Below are 11,753 nucleotides of genomic sequence, written 5' to 3'. Positions count from 1 at the left end.
GTGTAACGTGAGGTTTGTTTGGTGCAGGTAGAAGTAGGCAATTTTAGACTCCTGAATTTGTTCCTTAACAGCAATTTTGTTCAGAGCTGCTCTGCTGGGAGGAAACTGCTGCTGTGAGTTGTACCCTAAAGCTTGGATCTTTAGGGTACAACGTGGATCGTGATTATTTCCATAAGTTATTTTTGGGATGTTGTTGTGGCTCAGATCCTGCTCCCCTCGCTGGTTCGAGGCGATGAGGGCGGTTTCAACCTTCCCCACTGCTTTTGAGACATTTGTATTTGCCCGGACTGTGGATCTGACGGAGTTCTGCTTTCCCTCCGTTTCTCGTTGTTAATGTGTGTGGTGATAAACGCGCCGTGCCGTGAGGAGGGCGATCTCCGCGCTCCCGGGCCTCCCCTGCCGCCGGCTGAGGGCAGCGCGGCCCCGCCGCTCCCGAGGCCGCTCCCTGCCCCGCCGACACCGCCGGGCGTTTCCCGGGAGCCGCCGGGCGTTTCCCGGGAGCCGCCGGGCGCTGCGGGATCGCCCCGGAGCCGCCGCCGGTGCCGCCGGGGCGGCTCCTCCCGCCGGGACCCGGATGGGCCCGTGCGTGACGCGGGGGCGCGGCCGCTCCCCCGGGCCGGGCCGGGCCGGAGCGCAGCCGCAGCGCGGGCGGGCAGCAGGTGAGCAAGGGCGGGGACAGCCGGGCCGTCCCCTCAGCCCTCCCTCATCCCCTCCATCCCCGGCGGGAGTTTCCCCGCGGCCGGGCTCCGCTACCGACCCGCGGCAGGTGAGGGAGCGGCGGGGAGGCCGCGGGGCTGGAGGGGCGAGGGGAGCGGAGGGAGCGCGGCCGGGGCAGCCCCTCGCGAGCGGGGGTGCCGGTCAGGCTGTCACCCTGGCGAGGTGAGAGTTAATTAATTATTAATGAATGATTGGTTGTTTGCCTGGCTGTTGGCGTGCCCGCCGCCTGGGTTTGTGCTGCTCCATCCAGGCGCTGTGGCGATGCCTGTGCTCCTCAGAGCTGTCAGACGGCTCCGAGCTCTGAGAGCTCTGGGATTCCATGAGGGACAGTGCCAGCCCCAGTGAGTGCAGCCCGGTGTCCTCAGAGCTGTGGGATTCCATGAGGGACAGTGCCAGCCCCAGTGAGTGCAGCCCGGTGTCCTCAGAGCTGTGGGATTGTGAGAGGGGCAGTGCCAGCCCCAGTGAGTGCACCCTGGTGTCCTCAGAGCTGTGGGATTCTGTGAGGGACAGTGCCAGCCCCGGTGTCCTGAAAACTGTGGGATTCCATGAAGGACAGTGCCAGCCCCAGTGAATGCAGCCCGGTGTCCTCAGAGCTCTGGGATTCCATGAGGAACAGTGCCAGCCCCAGTGAGTGCAGCCCGGTGTCCTCAGAGCTGTGGGATTCCATGAGGGACAGTGCCAGCCCCAGTGAGTGCAGCCCGGTGTCCTCAGAGCTGTGGGATTCCATGAGGGACAGTGCCAGCCCCAGTGAGTGCAGCCCGGTGTCCTCAGAGCTGTGGGATTGTGAGAGGGGCAGTGCCAGCGCCAGTGAGTGCACCCCGGTGTCCTGGAAGCTGTGGGATTCCATGAGGGACAGTGCCAGCCCCAGTGAGTGCAGCCCGGTGTCCTCAGAGCTGTGGGATTCCATGAGGGACAGTGCCAGCCCCAGTGAGTGCACCCTGGTGTCCTGGAAGCTGTGGGATTCCATGAGGGGCAGTGCCAGCCCCAGTGAGTGCACCCTGGTGTCCTGGAAGCTGTGGGATTCCATGAGGGGCAGTGCCAGCCCCAGTGAGTGCACCCCGGTGTCCTGGAAGCTGTGGGATTCCATGAGGGGCAGTGCCAGCCCCAGTGAGTGCACCCCGGTGTCCTGGAAGCTGTGGGATTCCATGAGGGGCAGTGCCAGCCCCGGTGTCCTTCACCCCGGTCACTCCACCCCCTGCCAGGTGTCCCTGCTGTCCTGCAGGGTCACTGGGATGGAGAGTCCATTCTGCCCATCCACACACCCTGTCCTTGCTCTCGGCTGCAAAGCTGGGTTGCACTGCCCTTTCATCGTTGTTGTTTATGACTAGAGATGCTGGGATTTTACAGTCCAGGATTCTCCAGGCCAATGTGTAACACAGTTTATTGCCCCTCTTCCTGTTTCTTTGCTGCTCTGACACAGATTCATTGGAATTTACTGGATGTTGTGTCATTTCCCTCTGTGTTCACACAAACCTTACAATCATCTGTGTCTCTGGAAGTTGGGGATGCAGACAATGCTAAATCAGGTCTCATTCTACCCCAGTTTCTCTTTAAAAAGGGGGAGCCTTCTAACATTCCAGTTGGTATCTCCCAAAAAAAACACATCCCAAAGAGTTACCTTTGAACAGGAGTTTGTGTGGGACTCCTGCGATGGGTTCATACATCTGAACCTCGATAGAAAACCTTTGACTGTATAACCATCATCTCATTTTTCATTGGTATGTAACTTTTTTGGGGTTTGTAACTTTGCCAACACTGGTGCAACCTCAGAAGGTACTTAAGAAGAAGTTGTTTAAACCAATATGGAGAAGTTGAGACAACAACAGAGCCTTGAAAAGCTTTTCTAAATCTCAGCATCAAGCCCAATTCAAGGGTTGCTGTCATTCTCTGGGGAATGAAGCCACACTGGCAGGGCCAGCTCATTTACTCAGCTTTCTGTGTGTGGAACAATATCTGAGCTGTCCCCAGCAAAGCTCCAGGAAGCAATCCCTGCTTTTAAATGACAGGTGGAAGGACTGGAAGGACACATTTCTAGTAGAATTGGATGCTGCTGATGTGATATTTGATTTAATGACAATTTTATTTATTGGTGGTGTTTTCTGTTGATCTAGACCTAGATGTATTTGAAGGTGAAATGGCAGTACTTTCTTAGTTTAAATAAATAAATTCTGTAAATTTAATGAGAGACTTAAGAAGGGAATATTTCTACACATAGTTAAAAATAATTATTGCAGGTGCTTTGAGTGAAAAGAAAAAGATCAGTCCAGGTTTGGATGGGGCTTGGAGCAGCCTGGTCTGTGGACATGGCAGGGGGGTGGAACTGGATGATCCTTAAGGTCCAGCTCAACCCAAACTGTTCTGGGATTCAGCTGGATGTGTTTTCTCCATGAAATGCAGAGATTAACTTCTGGTTTTCTTTCAGGAGGACTCTGCTCCTGTCAGCACAGCTCTGTTTCACTGCTCCCTGGGTGAACAGGTGAACCAGCCTAGAGAGGGACTGCACTCACCTTTTCATGAACGTCAAAAAACAGGTTCCACTTGTCAGTCATTGATCTTTTTATTGCCACTGAGCTTGTTCTCAAAATCCTGGTCTGGTGATGGCCTGAACCTCATTTTTGAGGGGTTGTTCTGTGTGGATGTTCCAATGGCAGAGGAGGTTGGTATCCTGAGCACAACATAATTCATGCTCTCATGGCTTTTTTTCTTAAACCTTGGTGTCATATTGAAGGAGATTATGAAAGTGGGAGAAAAATCTCTTTTTCTCAGGCTTCTAGCTCTGTTAGGAAAGAAGCCCTTTTTGATGCAGTGCCAAATGGATGAACTTACCCCAAAAACCCATTCTGTGGTCAATAATGCTGATACAGTTAATGGAGTGAATGTTGTTTATTCACACTAAACTCCATTTAGTGAAATCTATGGGACATCCTTGAAAAATGCAGACAAAGAACACATTTTTGCTCATTCTTGTGTTCTTTTTGAGTACTTTAAAGAGAACTAGAAATAGCAGCCAAAGCACTGGTGTCAGGTGACATCTTTATAAATAATACTTTCACAGTAAATACAGGCTCACCCCCAATTTTTGACTGTGCATCTTATAAATGCTGACCTGCAAACATTTCTGGCTGATAATTTGTTTATGTCTTTAAAGGAATCCCTAGCTAAATAATCTTTCATTTATATTTTGTCTATTATATATCTATATATATATAAACTGTACCTGTGAGGCACAGTTGAGTTGTTTGGATATCTAATGATGTCAGAATAAACGTTGTTTTAGGACAAATATTGAAATTGTTAATAGGGTGTGGCCCTTCAGAAGCACTTCCATCCTTATTTATCTGCCTGTGCACTGGACTGAGGTGGAAAAATGATTATGAACTGTAGAGAAGAGAAATTAAATCCCTCTCTGAGCTGAGCCAACCCTCTTAATCATGTTTGGAACTTCACAGTAGCTACTCATCTATATTTATTAGGGGGTTAAACAGGATCTAGAATTCATCTCCAGATTTTAGGGCAAGAAGGCTGTGGACAGTCCCACAGAATGTGGAGATTTTGGTCTGACCAGGTCTCCATACAGAACCTGTTTTGCTCAGGAGCATCCCAGCTCTGTCTGGGTTCACTCTGATCTCAATATTTCCTTTAAGAGCTGAGATCTAGCCGTGTGCACAGTCACTGTTGGCAGCATTATTAAGGCAGATTTTCAAATTTTGTCTTTTTTTCTTGCTGATTTTGAGGGGAAGCATCCCTTAGTTAATAAATAAACATGCCAGATGTGCTTGTGCAAATAATCCTCCCCTTTCTATATTTTATAGTGGTTTGAGGGAAGGTTTGGAGGTGGATAAAGCCTCTGGAGGTGGAATGCCTTTGTTAGGGAGTTGCGGTGCTGCCGGAGACACCCTGGGAACGGGGATTTTACATAACGCAGTGTAAGGGGAGCAGCGGGCTTCTCTCAGTTATTATTTTTATCGTGCAGTTTGTCAGCGCATCCCATTCTCCCCTTGAGGATGGACTGAGACGCCTTGGAGGTGTTAAACGCAGCTGATAATTAGCAGCGTGCTGAGGGGAGTTAATTATTCGTGTCTCACTTGCGCGTCCGTGTGTGCCGTGATGCGATGCAGCGGGCAGGGAGCCGCCTGCTTTCCCGGCTGCTGCGAAATCCCGGTTTTCCCATTTCCCAGGGAATTCCAGAGCCCGGCCGAGCCCTGCCCGTGCCCGTCCCCGCTGCCGGCGAGCGGCTGAAGGTGACAGACGGAGCCGGGCGTCGCCAATGTGGCAGGGACGCGTCCCTGTATCCCGCCCCTGGCAGGGCCGTGTTCCTGCATCCCGCCCCTGGCGAGGGACAGGCTGGGACAGCGGCCACCCAAATTCTCCCAGCAAATGACATTTTCCTGCAAAGCCGCGCCGGAGCCAATCGCTCCCTGCACCGCGCAGCCAATGGATGCCGGGCTCTTCCAGCCCCTGCCAGCGGCTCCGCGGCTGGAGGGCCTTGGAGCAGCTGTGCCAGCGGCATTCCTGCCCGCAGCCCTGCCCGGGGGTGCCTGGCATCCCTGCTCCTCCTCCTCCTCCTCCCGGGAATAACGCTGCTGCTGCTGGCAGCGCTGCGGGGAGCGCGCCGGCCATTGGGGTAATTGGGGTGATTAATTTGGGTCTCCCTTCAGCACTGCCACGGCCTCCTACCCAGCAGAGCTGCTCCCCAGAGCCAGAGGGATGGTGGTAGTCACGGGGCAGAGCAAAGTGAGTGCCACCCCGGATGATGCCATGTCGAGCTCGGATGCAGAGGATGATTTCCAAGAGCCGGCCACTCCCACCGCCACCCAGGCAGGACAAGCGCTACCTCTGCTGCCCCAGCAGGTAAGGGCTCACCTGAGACCGGCATGATCGCGGCAGCACAGACTGCTCACTGCTGGAGAATTCGGCATTTCCTTGTGGATACTCAGCTCGCTTAACACGTTTGAATAAAACTCAGTCTCTGGAATGTATTTGAGTAGCTCGGCAGCTTTACTTACAAGCTCCATCCAGGTTTGGACTTGAGACATGCAATCAAGTGTTTATTCTGGTACTTAAGGCAGCCTGAGGTGTGATAGTAAGATTTGAGGCCTGATGTAAACAAATGCAATTTTTTTTTCAGTGTATAGTATAGTCTGGTTGTGTAAAGGAACCAGCAGAGTGCAAGTCCTAAGGTTGACCTGAGATTTCTTCCCTTTTTTTTTCTCTCTGTATAAGGCTGGAGAAGGAGTTTTGTTTTGTTATTTCCTTTCCCCAAAAGAGCCAAGAGGAGGCATTAATATCTCAAATATCTGCCATTCCAGCTGAGTGATTTCTGCTGTTTCAGATTCCCAGCCACAATTAAACCACTCCCTGGTTCCTCCCAGCATCCAAAGCATCCAAATTTTCACCCCTCAGAGCTCCCTGATCTGTGGCAGCGGGGCAGGAACCACACATTGTCCCGGTGGCAAACTGCAAGTGCCTTTTGAAAGCTGTGCTGTCACCTGCAGAGGACTGGCAGCTCCTTTCTGATGTCCTGGTTGCTTTTGCAGTTCCCAGAAGTTGTCCCACTGAACGTGGGGGGGATGTTCTTCACCACCAGGCTGTCCACGCTGCGCAGGTACGAGGACACCATGCTGGCAGCCATGTTCAGCGGCAGGCACTACATCCCCACGGACGCTGAGGGCAGGTACTTCATCGACAGGGATGGCACCTACTTCGGGTAAGCACACACCCTCAGGGCAAGCTTGGCACCTTCTTACTGAAAACGGATTTTTAAACTTGTTTTTAACAGTTCTTTGCCTTAAAGTGCAGCATTGAACGCTGCACGCCTTCAAAGCATCGCAGGAGTAACTGCAGTTGAAAAGTCTTTGTTGGTTGTGCAGTGGGAAAGGAAATACAAGAAATGCTTTGGGTTTGTGCATTGTCTCCCCTAGAGATCTCCTTGAATTTGTTCATTGTCTCCCCTAGAGTATCTCCTTTCAAGGTATCAAGTTGTTTTGATGGTTTAAAGAAGTGTTTGGAAATAGGAAACTCCTTGCACAGTGCTGGGTTTAAATTGATATTCAGTATCTGTGAGGAAGAGGGAATGGAAGGAATGAGTGTAGTATTCTTACACAGTTGGAAATACGATGTTTTTAATCTTTAAGCAGAATATAACTGCTACAACAAAGCACAAGCCTTTAAAGAATTTCTTTTCCTAATTTATTCTTGTTGGTAGTGCCATATTCCTTCACCTCCAGGATCCCTCCTAAGTGCTCAGCTTTTATTTTATTTTTAATTAAACTAACCATTATTACTAATGCTCTGTTTGGACTGGGGTGAGATTACTAAAAAAGGTGATCAGTGTTCATGGGTTCAGGTCTTTACCCAAAGCACATATTGCAATTTGTCCCAAATTTTGTGTTGCTCCTTTGTAGACATTTCCTTATTGCCTTCAACAGAGGAGCATTAAATTATTTTCAAAGCACTTTTGGGTTGTGCCATAATCTGGGACAGAGATAGATTAAACCACTGTATTTATTCTAAAATAATTGTGTTTTTACATGAGGCAGTTGTTGGAAAATCAATTAATTTGTGATGTTATCAACCTCAGTTGAAAATACAGCTGGAACAGAGAGCCAGGTTAGCAGGTGCTGTATTTGTTATCATTCTAGGATTGCAGTAATGCTTCTTTAATTTGGTAAGGTTTTCTTAGTTAACACTTACAAAGTGATTTCTTTGTTTTTTTTGATAAGGTTTTGTTGGTTAATTAATACTTATAAAGTGATTTCTCTCTCTGTCAAAAGATCCTGTTGCTGAACAGTGTTTTAGAACTACAAGGAAGTGTTCTCTCTCTTTTTAAAAGTTCTGATTATTATTCTGTAAATGGCCCTGATCTGTGATGAGAAACCTCCTTTGCAGATGTCCCATGCATTCAGCTGGATCTGTGGAGTAAAATGTCCATGAAAATGATTCTCTGGGAAAATGCAAAAGTTTATTTTGTCCCAGACCTAAATTTGAAATGCGGTGACCACAATTTCTTTCCCATGAAACACTCTGGCCTCTTCAGTGTTATAAATGGTTTCCTCCACAATAAATGTTTGGTTTAAAATACACTGATATTTTTTCAAATGAGTTTTGACATAAGCTGAGGCAAAATGTGAAATAATGGCTTGGAAACCTGAACGTGGCAAAGTTTTACAAACAAATGTTTGGAATGAGGCTCATTTATTCCAGTTACTGTCTCAGTAGAGCAAACAATGAATATCCAGCATTTCCTGTCCTTTCCCACCTGCAGCAGTTTTGGCAGAAATGTGTTTGTTAATGATATTTTTGCCTTTTTTTTTCCAGAGACATACTAAACTTCCTACGATCTGGTGACCTGCCCCCCCGAGAGCGAGTGAGGTCAGTGTACAAGGAAGCTCAGTATTATTCCATAGGACCCTTGCTAGACAATCTAGAGGATATCCAGCCTCTTAAAGGAGAAAAAGTTAGACAAGCTTTCCTGGGCCTAATGCCATATTACAAAGGTAAATAAACAAAGTAGCACTGACTGTTTCTTCTAGTGGGACTGCAGTGTTAAACCTCGTGCTTTCAGTCTGCTCTCAGCTCCCAGACTGATCCCATTGCAGCTGGGAAGTTTATTCTGTATTTTTTGTGCTGTTTGGATCTTTGAGGTCTCCACATCCTGCTGCATCCCAGGGTGTGGGTTTGGGTGCTTAAAAGGGAGCAAAGTTAGGCCATAATGTTATTAAACGAGAGGGTCTGTCTGCATTTGTTCTGTCAGGACTTGCAAGTGGATGAACTTGGCCTTGTAGTGAGGCCAGATAACTTGGGCATGTAATAAGGCCACCAGGCTCATCAGATAATGAAGATTGATTTGATTATTCTATATATTATATATTATATATATCATATATATCAATTATAAATATATTAATTTATATATTTTTAACATAAGGCCACCAAGCTCACCAGATAACTGAGATTGATTTGATTATTAGATATCTTATTTTATTTATATTATATAATATATATAATATTATATAGAATTTTTATTATATATAGTTATTCTATATGTAATTATGTAATATATAAAATATAATGCATTAATTATGTACTTATATATTAATTCATGTATATATTTTATATTATAAGGCCACCAAGCTCACCAGATAACAGAGATTGATTTGACCATTCTATATTTTATTATATATATCATATAACATATAATTTATTATATATAATTTTTATATTTTATTATATAATATAAAATACAATACATATAAATTATGTAATATATTAATTAATATGTCTATTTAATATGATAAGGCCACCAAGCTCACCAGATAATTGAGACTGATTTGACTATTCTATATTTTATTATATATATCATATAACATATAATATAATTTATTATATAATTATTATATTTTATTATATAATATAAAAATACAATATATAAAATTTATGTAATATATTAATTAATATGTATATTTAATGTGATAAGGCCACCAAGCTCACCAGATAATTGAGACTGATTTGACTATTCTATATTTTATTATATATATCATATAACATATAATTTATTATATAATTATTCTATTTTATTATATAATATAAAAATACAATATATAAAATTTATGTAATATATTAATTAATATGTATATTTAATGTGATAAGGCCACCAAGCTCACCAGATAATTGAGACTGATTTGCTGCCTGCTGCTATTACCATGCTGAGAAAGCTGCAGTGCAACGTTTCACATGCAGTAATTGCTTCTGATGCCTTTCCTTGGCCGTGGTCGGGACCCTCAATCTGCCTCTTTTGCAGACCACTTGGAGCGGATCATCGAGATAGCCCAGCTGCGAGCCATGCAGAGGAAGGCGCGGTTTGCCAAGCTGAAGGTGTGCGTGTTCAAGGAGGAGATGCCCATCACTCCCTACGAGTGCCCCCACTTCAACTCCCTGCGCTTCGAGCGCAGCGAGAGCGAGACCAAGCTCTTTGAGCACCACTGCGAGGTGGACGTGTCCTTCGGGCCCTGGGAGGCCGTGGCCGACGTCTACGACCTGCTGCACTGCATCGTCACCGACCTGTCCGCGCGCGGCATCACCGTGGACCACCAGTGCATCGGCGTGTGCGACAAGCACCTCATCAACCACTACTACTGCAAGCGCCCCATCTACGAGTTCAAGATCACCTGGTGGTGAGCCAAGCAAAGGGCCAAAGGGCTCCCAGAGGACAAGTGGGCTTTCAAGGTCGCCTGCTGGTGGGTGTGGTGGCACATCGAGGGGTGAAAGGACTTCTACAGAACAAATTCTTTCAAGATCGCCTTGTGGTGGCACATTGAGGGGTGAAAGGACTCCCAGAGGACAAATGTTCTTTCAAGGTTGCCTTGTGGTGAGTGTGGTGGCACATCGAGGGGTGAAAGGACTTCTAGAGAACAAATTCTTTCAAGATCGCCTGGTGGTGAGTGTGGTGGCACATCGAGGGGTGAAAGGACTGCTAAAGGATAAATCTTCTTTCAAGATTGCCTGGTAGTGAGTTGTGGTGGCACATCGAGGGGTGAAAGGACTTCTAGAGAACAAATTCTTTCAAGATCACCTTGTGGTGAGTGTGGTGGCACATCGAGGGGTGAAAGGACTGCTAAAGGACAAATGTTCTTTCAGGATCATCTGGTGGTGAGTTGTGGTGGCACATCGAGGGGTGAAAGCACTCCTGGAGGACAAATCTTCTTTCAAGGTCACCTTGTGGTGAGCGTGGTGGCACAGCAAGAGGTGAAAGACTTCTTGAGGACAAATTCTTTCAAGGTCACTTTGTGGTGGCTGTGGTGGCACATCGAGGGGTGAGAGGACTCCTGAAGGACAAATGTTCTTGGCAGTTGCCTTGCTGCTCACATTCCCTGGGATCAGCCTGCTGGCAGGGGTTGGGAACACCTCTGGAAACTTGAAAAACCAGCCTGAAATCAGACTGTTGGCTCAGGTACCTTAACGAGGCACAAAACAAAATCACCTCATGCAAAGGGTGGAGGGGAGTGGCTGAACATCTGCTGAAAGGTGCCACCAACCACGTGGCTTCAGGATGGAATTGCAGATTTTTCCTGCATTTTTGGGAATCTGGGGTGCTACTAAAGCTGACATTTCAGTTTTACCCTCTTAGAAATGTTTTAGTTCCTCCTTCAGCTTTATAAAGTTTGAGTCACACCCAGCACAAAGATCTGGAAATGTCATTTTGATGTACTAGATAACTAAAAAAAAAAAAAGGAATATTCCTTATATATTATTAATTGTTGTCAGGATTAAGCTGTATTTCTTTTTTAATTAAGAATCTATGTTGTGAATTATAATGTTGTACTTCAATTATTTCTGTTGTTATCAAAAGGAATAGCAGATCTGGAATATATTCCTTAATGCTTTTAGGAATAATAACTGTTCATGGAAGACTTGTGCCTGTTTTTAGCCTTAGAAATTTTAAATGTTTACAATATCTACAAAAAAAAGCTCTTTAGAATCAGGTCATTTGCAAAGGCTTTTGGTAAATGAGAAAACCCTGTCTGTATGTTCCTATCAGCAGTAGTAAGAGGAATATTTAATGTATATTATTTTATTACTGACTCTTTTTACATTCTGTGATATTAAACTTTATTTTAGACTTAAAGTCAGATGATATTAGACAAGTGCTTCCTTCACCTCACCTTTTTCAGACAATTAAATCTTAATTTTATCCTTCTTCTTGACCCTTCTTGGTGTCGTAGAAGGAAAAACCAAATTCAAGCTTGATATGCAGATACTTCTCCACTCCAAAGCAGTAGGAATTCCTTTCCATGCTGGAAGAGGCAGCCACTGCAGAATCAGATTTTCTTCAGAAGGTCATTTTTGTACTTCTGACATGAGCAACCACATCCCAGATTTCAGCTACTGAATTCAGCCCAAAACTGAGAGGGAGAGAAGTCTGCAAATCTTATTGTTTTGTGAGGTACAGAAAACCCCAACCTCCTTGAAGGGGCTTCAAAATAATCTTAAAGAGAAAGAAAAGTAAATATTTGTGTATTGCATTCCTTTGGATTAAT

The 11,753-nt window shown here is 46.0% G+C and overlaps 1 protein-coding gene across 4 annotated transcripts; it reads left to right on the top strand.

Annotated features, from left to right (window-relative positions):
- The first annotated feature begins 563 nt into the window (after nt 1-563).
- On the top strand, nt 564-11,341 carry KCTD7 (potassium channel tetramerization domain containing 7). 4 transcript variants are annotated; one of them, XM_064394758.1, is made up of 6 exons: nt 564-659; nt 3,140-3,373; nt 5,376-5,568; nt 6,255-6,424; nt 8,035-8,213; nt 9,518-11,341. In XM_064394758.1, exons 2-6 carry the CDS (start codon nt 3,354-3,356, stop codon nt 9,892-9,894), a joined length of 939 nt encoding a protein of 312 aa, XP_064250828.1. In that variant the 5' UTR covers nt 564-659; nt 3,140-3,353; the 3' UTR covers nt 9,895-11,341. The 4 variants fall into 4 exon arrangements, with proteins under 4 accessions (XP_064250828.1, XP_064250830.1, XP_064250829.1 ...); XM_064394760.1 differs by having other exon boundaries at nt 571-659; nt 3,140-3,248; XM_064394759.1 differs by having other exon boundaries at nt 574-766; nt 3,140-3,248.
- Nucleotides 11,342-11,753: the final 412 nt, after the last annotated feature.

The sequence above is a fragment of the Passer domesticus genome, chromosome 19 (assembly GCF_036417665.1).
Source record: "Passer domesticus isolate bPasDom1 chromosome 19, bPasDom1.hap1, whole genome shotgun sequence".
NCBI lineage: Eukaryota > Metazoa > Chordata > Aves > Passeriformes > Passeridae > Passer > Passer domesticus.
This window is presented reverse-complemented; position numbering and strand designations above follow the sequence as displayed.